The sequence below is a fragment of the Micropterus dolomieu genome, linkage group LG19, assembly GCF_021292245.1.
Source record: "Micropterus dolomieu isolate WLL.071019.BEF.003 ecotype Adirondacks linkage group LG19, ASM2129224v1, whole genome shotgun sequence".
NCBI lineage: Eukaryota > Metazoa > Chordata > Actinopteri > Centrarchiformes > Centrarchidae > Micropterus > Micropterus dolomieu.
In genome coordinates, this window is record NC_060168.1 from 14,342,207 (window position 1) to 14,356,902 (window position 14,696).

The window sequence follows — 14,696 nt, forward strand, 5'->3', positions numbered from 1 at the left end:
CCATCGGCCGCTCAAGTGGATACCTTTCCCTTCAGAGTGATCATGTCTTGCTGGTTAATCTAAACCCTTCTCTGCTCCTTCACCATATGTAGCTGCATGTCCTGTGATGTGTACCAGTCCGTCTGTTTGTGTGTGTTTGCATATGTCCGGTATTGATCCATTGCCATAACAAAGCCCATCAGGAGTAAATGATTAACTGATGTGTACTGGGAGTCAGTGGGCCATGAGGTAAGTGAACAGGTAGGTATATACAGTTGAATGTCTCTTGGCTGAGTCGTGATCAAAGGTCTGTGTCTGTAGAAGCAATAAACCCTTGTATAATCTCTTCTCACTGGAAATGTTCCTCTAAATAACACCTAATGTTTGCTCTTTACCGCAAACACTCACACCTGCGCCCCTCTCTGAACTCGGGACACATCCCCACTCAAAACAAATGACACCCATTGCTGGTCTTTTATCATCAGATTGACTTTAACATCTCTGACGATTATATTATAATGGTGTTAAAAGTGTTCTTTTCAAATCCAGAATGTATACAGGATACACAAAGAGAGGGTTTGCCTCTAAGCAGCATTTCAGCAACATTCTATGTTTATTCATGTATCGATCACATTTCTAATATTGATATTCAGAACTTTTTGAACATCAAACATACAAACAAGATATCTGATGATCGTGCGCACAACAAATTTCCACAACATACCATGAAGATATCAAGTGACTGCAACAGAAAGATGATCATTTGTCTTATCACACATTTTACACAAATCAAGTTCTTTGTCACGTTCAGTCTTTTTACAGGGCAGAGATGGACTGAAGTGAAGGTTGGGTAAGACTGTTTTCTGAAAATGTGTCCTTTTCCCTCCGAATGTGTTTTTAATTTAATCAAAATGCATGCACTGGTGTCTTCAGTCCTGAAGAGGGTGGCCAACAGTAATTTTGTCTCTTTGCTGTCCATTGAAAGAAATCTTCCTGTCGATGTCAACCACAGATACAGTAACATACAAAATAGAGAATGAATCAGCAGCATAGTCAATACACAGTTTCCTTACATTCACCACTAATGACAATGACAGTCCTCTGACCGATGAATGATCATGGGACCATGTACAGTGAAAGCAGCAAACCTGTGAAATGTGACTTTAATCCCTATAAGGAATGAACAAGTCACATCTCAGTAAGATTCAGCAGTCACACCTTGTCATCAGGCACAATGCTGTCTTTGCTGATCCCTCGCTTGTCTCGATTCTTCCCAAAGGAGAAAGATAAAATGCTGCCGGTTGTCTCTTCAGCTGGTTTCCCTCCCATTATCTCCCCTCTCAGAGCTACTTGCTCGCAGTCTACGGGGCTACCAGGCAGCAAGTTGGGTATGGAGGGAGTTGGGGTGGTGGCCCCCCAGATGTATAATGTTTCTCCTTCAGGGCAAGGTGGGAGACACTTGCTCAGGTAACTTGGGCTCGGACTGGCTGAGGAGGGCAGAGTACGCTGGCTGCCGTTCAAGCAGCTGGAATTGTGGTCAGCTGAGCCTTTGCGTGAGTGTCCAGAGGAGCTGAAGTTGGAGGAACGGTAATTGTACGCCCTCCAGCCGGGTCGTTTACGCTGGTGACACTGGCATCTTAGGATGCGAATGAAGGCCAGCTTGAACTCACGGTTGTAGCAAGGGTAGATGATGGGGTTCAGGCAGCTGTTGAAGTATCCCAGCCAGAAGATCACTTTGAAGAGGACATCAGGTGGACGCAAGTTCACATTAAACGACCCTAGCAACAGTAGAACAGAGAGAGAAAATTAAGTCAAAGGAATTCATGAGGGCAGGAATTACACTAAAATCTAAGTTGCCAGCCTGCTGTGATGCAATCAGTGTAACTTATATTGGAAACACTGATAGTTGAAATGATAATGATGAAAAAAACTGTATTTAATATGGTTTGGTTACATCATGACTGATATCCGATGAGTTTTACAAGGGCAGTATCAAAGCATCCTTGCTTGTAATACATGAGTGTTTGTCTCTCTTTTGGATTTGTTGATTCTCTCTGTGACAGCAGGTTATATTTTGCCCAGTAGGTGGCAGCAGTGTTTAAGAATAACATAGGAGTCAGACTGCTTACATACAGGATGTGAAGCAGAAGAGCAAAAGACCAGAGAGGGCAACCAATCCTTTGGTTATTTATCATTAAAGAAATACCTTTTGCTTTCTTTTCAAAGACCGAGGCAGCTGCTCAGTCACAGTTCATCTGGAGGACGTTTGTGTGAATACAGAGAAAAATAATCAGTGACCCTGATTTTCCTTTTAGATAAATGCAATGTGGGGGAGTTGCTTTGCTTCGCGCAAAGGGGCATTTTAGTTGAAATGAAATGGCACCTTCTCTGTGAGAGGTTATGGAGGCAATTTTTTGCTATTGCAGATGTCTCAAGTAGCGTTGTTTGTGCAAAATATAAGTACATGTACACAGCTGAAGCTCCACAATTATAGACCATCCTGATGACAAATATACAAAGGATTCTGAAGCAGGTTTGTCGTGTATGCTAATGAGTGAGTTTGGGCCTTGTTAAACTGCATTAATCCACCCTTCTGGTGCTTTTTTTTCCTGTGGCCAAGCTTTAAATATAGGAAGAATATCTTACAAGCTAATGAGGTGAGAGGGGTAACAGGGAATTCACAGCAAGTGTGAGATTAATAAAGAAAGAAAGACTGTGCATTTGTGTGTGTAGGTAGATGTGCTACCCCCACATTCTTAAATTGATATAATTCCTGGAGAGACTGAGGATGCACTATAATCTCAGGCTTTGAAGTGTGAAATTACCTCTGGTAAGTTATTACAGGCAGACAGCGTGCTTTTTCATGAATATCAGATCAACAGCTTTAACAATTTTTTAAAACCGGTACAAGATGCATTATATAGTACACAGCCACAGGGTGAAATGTATTAATGCCTGCATAATGATAACAGCCTGAAGGGAGCTTTGTCCACTTAATGAGTTATAAATGATCCACAACATTGCTTTGGTTTGAGGCCACAAAAACCTGTGCACATACCTGCAACTCTGCAAACTTGAAGTCACAGAAGGTCTGTGTTTCCATTCAAAATTCAGAGAAAACACACACAGACACACACACACACACACACACACACACACACGCCCCAGTCAATTTGTTATCCTGAAGGAAAGTGATTGTGCGACAATATGAGGAAATGTCACTTCCAGCTTTCATTTAACTGAGTGGCTCCTAAATGACAGCACTACAAGCTGTGTGTGTGTGTTAAAACTAGAGAAGGCTATCTCACTTTGTCTTCTTGGCCTCCTGTACTGTAGATAAATGGTTCCCTTTTCATAGTGGCTGGTATTTTCACATGCTATTTTTGCTTCTTGACATCCACTTAAGTGTGATTGTATAACCCTGGGAGTTATGCCTGTGATTGGGATAAAGAGTGCGATGGAGGGGAATTAATACTTGGCAATGTCTCTCCCTGTCTCTTCCTCTCATTCCATCTCCCTTCATCTGTCTCTCATTAATTGACTTTCAAATATTGATATTTGCCTGCATCACAAGTCTTATTCTTGTGTAGCAGAACACAAACATAGAAAACCCCAAAGAAAGAAACAAGCTGAGCTAAGTGTTTGTAAGGCTCTCACCATCAAATGCTTTTGATAACTGACTAATATGATACTGAGCCAATCAGTAAAGTTTACTGTATGTTGATTGACCGATTAATCAACAAACGCTAGATGACGGTATAACTAGAATAATAAATTGAAATGTAATTCTCTTGAGTAGAAACCAGCATATCCAGTCTCTTTGTTAAATCATTAATAAATAATTTTCTCCTTTGTGCTAGAACTGCGACTACGTATTTTTTCCATTGTCCATTTATCAGACAATTATTTTCTTCAATAATTGACACTACGCCCGGTACAAGAGAATGTTTTGATATTTGTACTTGAGAATTGTCTCTTATTCGGTTGAAATTGACTTTTTTTCAATATTTTTTTCAGCTTTTTTCCATGTGATGACAAATTTTAAAGTTATCTGTTTCTTTTCTTTTTTTTCCTTTTACATAACAGAAATATGGACATGTATGTTTGGGTTGAATGGACATTTTCAGTGGCAGAACTGTAGCATCGGCAATAGGAAATGGTTTACTTAATAGTTGAGATGCTGGAGACACAATACTGTGTAGTAACTTCAAATCTGCACTTCATTTATAAACCTCTCAGATGAGCTATATGTATTTATAGTGTCATCTGCAAGGGCAAACACAACTGTGCAGCTCTGCCTGGCTCCAAGGTAGGGTCCCTTAAGCATCTACAGGCCCTTGCAGAGGAGAAATATGGTTGACATTAGACCTTCCTGTACCCAGATATGGTACATGTTTGTGTTAAGTTTTGTGTGAACGTGGTCCATTTTTGTCCCTTGAAGAGTGTTTATGTTGAAAGGCAATAGGTGTTAACGGCAGAGGATGCGAGGGCTCGGCTGTAAGACAATAGTATATATAGATAACTGTGGGAGGGTTACTGTTGGTGGTCTCGCCCCTTCTGTTAAGAGAAATGTTTGCACCTCCTTCCTGAGGACAGACACACACACACACACACACATCTCACTATGAAACACAGGAACATCTTAACAAAACAAAGCATCCTGTTATTCTCACTAATTGGAAGAAGTGATGCCTATTCTGTGCCATGTAGAGAGCGCGCACACACACACACACACACACACACACACACACACACACACACACACACACACACACACACACACACACACACACACACACACACACACACACACACACAATCTGCTCTCCAAAACTCACACCTCCTGTTTCATAACACATCCACAAATATGATTAATATGTCTTGATCTAAAAGGACAGACGTGTTATTGCCCTTGCAGATTGCTTTAAATGAAACCATAGCATGAAGCTATTTCTGGAAAATTGGGTTGACATTTCAGGGTCCCTCTCTTTCACCCCCGTGCCTCGTGACCCCTCCAGCTCAGCTCAACTCCTCTTGTCATCGTCGCTCTGACACTTAGCACTCTCATTATTTTTCCCCTTCAAAAACCATTTCAATTATCATAGGGGCTGGCCAGCTCAAGTAACAAAAGAAATGAAAACATGCACACAGACATAGAATCTATTCCAAAAACACATATACACGGAAACAAACTGTTGGTTTGGGCACACTGCTTGCACCACTTGCTATTTGCGAGGCCTTCACAGGACATCAGTGCCTATGCTGGGTGTTAAAGAGCCGCGGGACAATGTGTGCAATGAAATAAGACGAGTATCCCCCGAGGACTGATGATTTGTCTTCGGCAGATAAGAGAAACCAGCTCATTGAAACACCTAAATGTAGACAAATCCCTCCACTGAGTCTTCTGTGTTCTCCATGTTTTCTTTACACTTTATTACAATTCTTTAATGCTTATAATATTTCTATGTTTATGTTTCCTTATCTTGCCTTTATTGTCTTTGTTAACCTGAATATAGAACTGAAACAATTAGTCAATCATCGATTAGTCGATGGACAAGAAATACATTTGATAATCAATGAATCGGTTATTTATTAAAATCTTTCAATCAAAATTGCCAAACAATTACTGGTTTAAGCTTCTAAAATATAAAGATTTGCTGCTTACATTGTAGTAAACTGAATATTTTTGAGTTTTAGATCACTGGTCAAACAAAAAAAGCAACATGAAGACATCACCATTAGCATTTTTCACTTTTTCCTGACATTTTATAGACCAAAGGATAAATCAATGATGAATCTAGAAAACAACTGGGAGAATAATCTATTATGAAAATGTGTTAGTTGCAGCTTTAACTCCATATTCACTGTATACATGCATCTTTCTTTGTTCTCAGGTCTGTGTGCCAAGTTGATTCAGAGGCCTGTGGAGCCACTTGCTGGATGCTTTTTCTGGTGCTATTTGAAGAAATAATGTGCTTACAGTAAGTAAACTATAAACTAAATTTTTTTAAATAAATAATGTATTTTATTTTTGGTTTGTTTGTTGTCAAAATCAATACAATATTAGTCATTAAAAAAATCAGACATTATCATTTTGTTTTTGAACTGCACTATGTCTATAACACCAAATTCAAACATTTGTTTGTGCAAAATTCCCATAAACATATCATATTTACATTTACATTCAATGTTTGGAGACTTTGTTATCTGAACTGAATTATTGAATAAAGTTCTCTGTGTCTGAACGATGTTTAGCTGCTCCACATACTGTTGTAGAAGAGCCCTGCTGGAGGGACTGGTGCAGTTTGAAAGGTGACAAAGAGTTTCAATGAAAATACATTCTTGATATCAAACATAAAATTGTGCCGTCAAATAGAAAATATATAAGAATTTCTACTTTCATTGTGTCTGGCAATTAAAAAAAACCTTGTTTGGTCAAGCCTCTGATTATTACTGTGTAATTAAGATGTTACATTGTTAATTTTTCAGAATGTGACACAAGAATGTGTTATGAAATTACTTTAAATTTAGAAGTGTCACCTTTACTGACAAAGTTAGACTGCGCTCAGTGAGTGTGTGGGAAGTTTTGGGCTGATTTGTGTCCAAGGAACTTTGCCTGGAGTAACACTAACTTAAAAACTTTGATGTAATGTTTATAATCTTGAAGTCTGCATACCTTACTTTGCTCCAAGTTAAAGGCGTATAAGGAGACACTGAAAAGGAATGAAACTAGACTGGTAGCTGAATGCTTGCCATTTATGAACAAAAACAAGGTATTTATAGAATTTGAATCAGATACGTTTGATCAGTTGTGAAGGAGCGAGTTCATATATTTCTTTAACCTGAATATGTTATCAGGTTGAGGCCCTAGGGGTCTAAGGTCACAGTGGCTTTTGCTGGCAGCCTCAGTTTCATCTTTGCAAGCTCTTAATTCTTTAAAATTTGGCGACGATAGAGGAGGGTGGCAGGTGCAGCCACATTTACTCAAACACTCAGAATGCATGTGAACACACTTGGATTCATGAGCATTATCGTGCATACATTTTAAGCACTCATATACACACATACACACACACACCTCGAACCAGAAACCCCCTTACATACCAGTGACAGTGTGCAGAGGAAGGAGCAAGGTAATAACAAGTGTGAGACAGGAAATCCCACTCTGTGGGTGGAGGCTAATGAACACTCGAACAACACGAGGGGAGAGCTGCTGCCCATATCAGACTTCAAGAACTACTGAAGTCCAGATGAGAGTCACACAAGAGAGCAGAGGCACAAACTTAAACTGAAAAACAACAACATCTACCACAAATCTCCTTTTGGAGCTGTGGAGGAGGGTCTAATGTTGGGAAAAGAGCCGTTTCAGTGTCCTGCTTTGACATAGTGGATGTATAGCTGATGCATTATGTGGAATTCCCCGCCAGAAGACTGCTGGACTACTGGACGTCTGAGTGCTTTTCTTTCATGCATTTCTGAGGCCAGTTAAAAACTGGCATGAAATAAGGTTGTATGGTGCTTTGTCACAACGCATCAGTATGCTGCACCAGAGATTGTACAGAAAAAATGCACCCTCTGGGGTTTCTTGGCAGTTTGTTGATTAGTGTTACATAAACAGGCCCCTCCTGAACCTCATATCCCCCCGTATCTGCTCTCTAAAGCCTCTCTGATCTTTAAATTACATTTGTTACACACTTTTGTTATCTAGAATGGCTTGAGTCAAAATAATCCCTGCTATGTCACCTTGCATAATGATCCTGCCCTGTGTGTGTGTGTGTGTGTGTGTGTGTGTGTGTGTGTCTGTGTGTCCATGTGAGGATGTGATGAGGTGCAGCTTAAAGGCAGGGGCATAGACACATTCCCATAACCACTGGAAATGTATGTACACACAGGCACATGCTGATATACAAACACACACTCCCATACAACCATAACCCACAATGCCACAATGGATCAATGGCCTGACAATCAGAGAATCAGGCAAACTAATATCTAAAATACAGCAGCCATGCTTGTAGTTCAAACTTTCAATGAGCTCTTTGTCCGGACTCCATCACTAAAAAAAAGAAAAAAAGAAGCTTTGTGTTTTCTTAACATCCTTACCACAACGCAGCCTGCGGCATGAGCATTTCACCACAGAATATAGTTTAATTTCCTCTGCAGTTTTTTTTAAAACAGCCATGACAGCGGCTTGCCTGTCTCTGTGGCATCAGGAAACCCTGAGAGGCCCCACAAGTCTCTGAATTAACTTGGCAGCAACAGGTTAACTTAAAATCAGGGAATAATGCAAAGATTACTCTAACAATGTTTGTATAAGCTTGTGAAGAATTTCTTCTCATTGTCATATTTTGTCCCTCATTATGGGCCCTGAATTTATAATGTCAGCATAGCTTTGGCTTGTAGAGCAAATGATGCAGGATTGAAACATTTTTATTTTTGTTCAAATCAAATCTTTATCATAAAATATGATGCAAAATAACTTAATTACATAAACTGAAGCTGTGAAGTCAGTGAAATAACAAATCTACTCCTACACAGGCCATATATTGAATGCTGCAATAACATATGGATGGTGTTATTTTTTATTCCTGCATTAAAAAATGACCACTACAGTATATCAAAGCCCACTCATAGGTTTGGTGACAGTTCAGAGCAGTTAATGCTACCCATGAGACTTTCCCAGTGCCAGCTATAGATATGATTTACAAGGCCTGCGGCAGCCTTTAAAGGCCTCATTTTTAACTTCTTACAGTCATTTAGAAGACTGAAATGTCTTTTTTGTGGAAAGTGTTTTCAACTATTGAATATCATAAAGTTTTTTTTAATTGGAGTGGGTTGTGAGTAAAGGGGCTGGGTGTTGTATTTTTAACTGGCCTAACAGGTTTTATTTATGACAGTATCATAGACCAAAGTAATGGCGACCCATTGGACCTACCTATGGGTAAGGCGAGAAAGAAGGGCAGCCAACAAAGCGTAAACATGCCGACCACAACTCCCAGAGTTTTTGCCGCTTTCTTCTCCCGGGAGAATTTCAGAAGTTTCACCGTAAGGGAACTTCTCGCTTGGTGCGCACGGCCCTTGCCGGTGCCGCCGGGGTCCTCCTGCACCTGAGAACCCTTGTGGATCCTGAGGGTCAGCTCACTGGAGTTCATCCTCTCTCGCATCACACCGGCTTCCAGGTTCTTAGTGGTCCGTTTGGCGACTATGTACACCCGGCAATACATGGCCAGAATAACGACGAGAGGGATGTAGAAGGAGCCGAGGGAGGAGAAGAGCGCGTAAAACGGCTCCTCGGTGATCGGGCACACCGTGTCGTCCGGCGATGGCTCCTGCTTCCACCCGAACAGAGGTCCAATGGAGATGACCACAGACAGCGCCCATACGCCGAGCATGGCAAGCAGAGCCCGCTTCTCGGTCACGATGCCCGGGTACTGCAGCGGATGGCTCACCCCGATGTAGCGGTCGATGGATATTACGCACAGGCTCATGATGGACGCGGTGCAGCACAGCACATCCACCGCCGCCCAGATGTCACAGAAGATCCTGCCGAACACCCAGTAGTCTAGGATCTCCAGAGTGGCGGACACCGGCAGCACCGTGGTGCTCAGCAGCAGGTCGGCGATGGCCAGGTTGATGATGAAGTAGTTCGTCGGGGTGCGTAGGTGCCTGTTGCACACCACCGAGAGGATGACGAGGATGTTACCCGCGATAGCGAACACGATGAAAGCCCCCAGTACCAAGCCGAGCGGGATGGCTCGGGTGAGGTCCACCTCGCTGTGCTCCGTGTTGTTCCCCCCGGAGCTGTTGGTGAAATTGACCTGGGAGGACGCGCCCGGAGTGCCGTCGAGTTCCGAGGAACCATTTTTCCACAAGTTTGTGACATTGTCAGTGCTCAGACTCATTTTGACTCAAGAGGTCCTCCATAGCAGGCTTCTACTCACTTGTAACTGCAACTCACGAAAGAGCTTTACTTAACATAAATAAAAGGTTTTAAATGGCCTGAGTCTGCATGGTTTAGCTGCGTGTTTGTAAGATCATTTCCAAACCAGCGCTGAGAAAAAGCGTTCGCTGTGCAGCCGTAGGCTACAGTCCCCATGCAGTCCTTCTCCCTCTCCACTCTCCTGGGGGCTCAGTGGAGAAGTGAGGGGGGCAGCAGTCATCTCCTGCCTCCTCTGCACCACACACAGCTCTGCCATGTAGCTATTGACCACACATACTTAAACACCAGCCTGTGAACCACGCATGACGCATAATTACACGAAGAGCTGTGACTCCACAGTATTTGCAACAATTTACACAACTGTATAAAGGATTAGAGAATTAAGTGTTTTGGGAGGAGCGCTTGACTGGACAAAGTGAAAGACTCAAAACCACTTTTACTTTGTTTCCAGCTTTTAGTGTGAAATACCTAAAGAAGGTCCATATATTTCAGTGGCAGTAGAAAGAAATAAGAGGATTACAAACGTGACTCAAGGTATGCTGGAGCAAATATGTCTCAGTGTTAATAACCCTTGAAATAAGGATCTACTCAGTTTACATCTATGTGTGGTTAACCTAAATATGTTCAGGGAGGCAAAATAACATACAATCCCCTCTACTATAGCAGGTATTTCTCTCCTAGTTTGGTCAAATGCAGGAGTTTCTCAAAGTAAACTCATTTTGGATATGAGCTCCGTTGGTGAGGAGTGACTGATTTAATGGAATGAGTTCAGACACAAGCACATTCCTATAACTGAGGTTCGTCCTGTTTAAGAGCTTTTTGACTTCTCATGATGTAACACTGGTGGAGCAAAACAGATTCTTTAAAGCTCAGTTAAAGTGTTTTTTAATTTACTCATCAGATTGCATTGGCTTCATTGTCTTTTCCCCAGGAATGTTCATAGCATCAGGTTGTTTTTTGATACCAGTTTGGCATTTTGTTACATTTCTAATTGATTTGTTTGTTTATTCTCAATATTAATTTCCTGTTCTTTATGTTTTGGGGTTACCAAAAGATCACAAAAGGTCAGTTTAAAACATCTGAGTGATTTAAATAACAATAAATTAATAGGATTTATTCATGTACCTTAATGTTCTTTAGAGCTCAATAGGTATGCAGCTGCAAATCAAGAGATCCCTAAATTTTACAGTGTGTGGCAGCATTCCTTCCGAGAGGATCAGGCTTTAGAAGCCCACGTAGTCTTTCAATCCTTCAACAGACACCAGAGCACGCTGTCATTAGGAGCATCTTTCTTAAAAGATGAATCACCTGGAATTATCATCACTTCATATCTAAGGCTGGATTTTAGTGCTGGGATTAAGTGCATTTCACTGCCCATTTCACTTGATTAAATAGACCGCGCTTTCAGATAACATAAAAGCTTCTGCAGCTTAGCATGCTGCCAAGTGCTCCGGGTGAAAGAAAAGTTTCATAGCCTTCACTGGAAATTCAACTTCAACAGGAGCGTCCTCCGTCTGTTGGTGTGCTTCAGTGGTGAGGATTTGCCTCAAGTTCAAGAGGATCAACTTTTCTTCTTGGCAGGGCAAACAATATAAATCTTGAATTACATAAGACATGGAGCAATTATATTTCTTTTTAAAGACATGGCTCCTAGTTTTGCACAGTCATTTGTCATTATTTCAAACCGTTTAACATTAATCAAGTCAGATTAAGAAAGATGTTTTTTTCTAGACTACAGATAAAGACATTCCCACATTTAGAATAGTTTGTTTTGTTATGTCAGACATTTATTTCTCCTTTGAGCGCCAGCAACTGAAGGAGATTTCCAGTTTGACATGGATCTTAAACTGTTTGGTTCAATGTTGTTCCTGCTGTGAGAGGTCAGAGTCTTCTGTTTAGAGCCTGACCTCAGACCGGTCTGGTCACGGCTATGCTTTGCCCACTGACACCACATGTTCAGCACTATCCAGTTCAACAAGAGAAACAAATCCTTTTATCATCACACAGGACTGATTTAGATGACAAACTGTGCAGAAAGAAGTGTGCAGAGTTGTGTTTGACTGTATGACAGGTTTACTGCTTATCAGGTCTGAAGATGAAGTGTTGTATTCAGGTCCTTACCTTAAGTAAAAGTATACATTAGTGTAGAAATACTCCATTAAAAGTAAAAGACCTGCATTAAAAATACTGCATAAGTTAAAGTACAGAAGAATTATCAGCAAAATGTACTTCATACATCAAAAGTGAAAAAAACTCTGGCACCCGTGACTGATTATTAGCTGACATTATTAGATTGTTAATACTGATGCAACAGTGTTTAAGCACAAATTTACTGTTGCAGCTGGTTGAGGTGGAGCTACTTTCAACTACATTATTAACAATTAGGTATGTGGAATCCAGTGGTTCCCAACCTGGGAGGCAGGCCCCCTCCAAAGGGTCATAAGATAAACTTGGTGGGTCATTAATGAATGGGATAGGAAAGAAGAAGAAAAAAAGTTCTGTTGTTGATTTAATATTTTTTCTCAAATCTTTGCTTTTTTTGTGAAATATTGGACACGTTTACATCTTTGAGCCTCAAATAGTGATTTAAATTTAAACACCTGATAAGTTTGGAGGGGAAGAACTGCTAACAACTCATAAATGTGATAAAGGGCACCAACCAAACACGTTTTCTTTTAAATGCCAAAGTTTGGGTACCTCCGGTTTCATCTAACAATGCATTGTATTTTACAAGCCTTTCATGTGTTTTTTTTTTAATGCAAAAGTAACTACACAGTAACTACAATATCCCTCTGAAATGTAAAGAAGTAGAAATATAAAGTAGCACAAAATAGAAATACTCAAGTAAAGTACCTCAACACTCTACTCAATTTGGAAATGAATAACACTTTTCATAATTTCCTAGTAGCTTACGACCTGACTGGGCAACAAATCTGGCACCTGCGAGGCAAATAAGTCTGGAAGTGGTTCACCATCATTTATATAACACAAAGTATATCATTTTAGGGCAAACCTCCTCTTATAGTTGTTTTGATCCCATCAATATGCAGATAGTTGCCAGCTGGCAGTGAAGCCCACACAGACCTAATCTATAGCAGCCCACCTGGATGAGTGGGCTCCTGCTGCCTGGTCGTGTAGTCTCTCCCACACCATATATGGACGATGTTGTGTAATATGCCAAAGACCGAGAAAATACTTTTTGTTGTATAACTGTTTTTTGGGATTAGTATGATTTTGGAACGACCATAAATAGACTCAAGGAGCCAAGATACAAAGATGGAGCACACGATTAGCTTTTCTGGTTTTGTCACTATTTTCTTCAAGCACTCACCTCGGGGGGGAAATTAATGCCCTTCAAAGCCATAAATAACAGGATGCACATCATTGCTGTATCATGAAAGGATTGCAGCTTGTACATTCTGTATCCATCTCTCAGAGGAAGTTTTATTTCAGCATGTTTAGAGTGACGTCTGTTAAAATAACCTTTATGTGTGTGCCTGCAATTACATGAGAGGCCTAATCTTTCATCAGTAAGGTTAATGGTTCTTTTTTTTGTAATCATCCCCTAAAACAATGGAAGTAAAATGGCAGTAAAAATATTATATTATATAGTATTGTGTACTGTTATGTGTTACATATTACTGTATCTGAACCACAAGTAACATACATACATACTTAACATACATTTTGGCTAACTTCATCTCTATTTAGGGAAAGTCTGAAAACAAAAGTCCTGAATACAAGAGATCTTGAAATTTAAAGTGGATTGCTTATCGCCAACATGTTCAAGCTCTCCATTCTCATCTTCAGGGCTGGTGTGTTGAGTTTTGGCAGTTTTGACCATTATATCTAATACTGAGAGCATGGGGAAGGGAAAATGAGAAAAGCAGAGCTTAAAGACATTGGTTCAAGGAAGCCCTCATTATATGAAACCATTAAGCACACTCAATCACTAAATCAGCATCGCAGACACTGTCCTGGTCTCCTTAGCTGAATGAGGCCAAGGTGATCCACCAGACTGGGCTGACTGACCATACTCCACCTGGAAGATTCTGGTTCAAGTGCTCTTTTCATGTGTTCTGACCCTGCTGACCTGCCTGCACAGAAGGCAAACAAAAAAGGCAGGGGTGTCTTTGAAGCATGACTTCATGTATGCAGATGTATTTGGCAAATTTGAGAGCTGGGTTGGAGCCAAACAGCAGACAGACACACTTGGCTAGTAGCTGGTGCACTGCAAAAACTAAAATCTAAGTAAGATTAATTATCTTAATTGAAGGCAAAATATACATGTTTTTTGTCTGACCAGATATTTCTTCTTACCTGGCAGCTTTTATGTTAGAGAATTTCACTTGTTTCAAGTTTTTTTTCCTTAAGTAGCAAGTGAAATATTCTTGTTCTGTTTGCAGATAATTTTTCTTATTTTAAGTAATATTTCCCCAATTTTAATGCTTTTTCCCTTGTTTTTGAGAGCTCACTTTTTGCAGTGTGAACATAGTGGAGCATTCAGCAGCTAAATAGTCAGATATTTCCCTCAGGAGTTGGTGTGACCAAAAACTGAGATAAAATGAGTGTATTGCACTGTAAATAAGCCAGCTAAGCATGCTCGACATTTAACTTTATGATGTGATGATACATCAAGGCTGTGTTTGCAGCTCATTGTGCTTCCACCAAGAGGAAAGAAAAATAAATTAATGCTGAGTTAAAACTTTTTTGGCATACTGGGATTGTGTCAAATTTTTGCCATATTAATTTTGTTTTGTAATCTGAAAAAGCCAAA

General features: G+C 40.5%; 1 protein-coding gene across 1 annotated transcript; it reads right to left on the reverse strand.

Moving 5' to 3' along the window:
- Positions 1-573: 573 nt before the first annotated feature.
- LOC123958288 (alpha-1A adrenergic receptor-like) lies at positions 574-10,174 on the reverse strand. Its single transcript, XM_046031576.1, has 2 exons — positions 8,915-10,174; positions 574-1,757 (listed from the first exon to the last, which is right to left on the reverse strand). The coding sequence occupies exons 1-2, from the start codon at positions 9,879-9,881 to the stop codon at positions 1,192-1,194; spliced, it is 1,533 nt and encodes a 510-aa protein (XP_045887532.1). The 5' UTR covers positions 9,882-10,174; the 3' UTR covers positions 574-1,191.
- Positions 10,175-14,696: the final 4,522 nt, after the last annotated feature.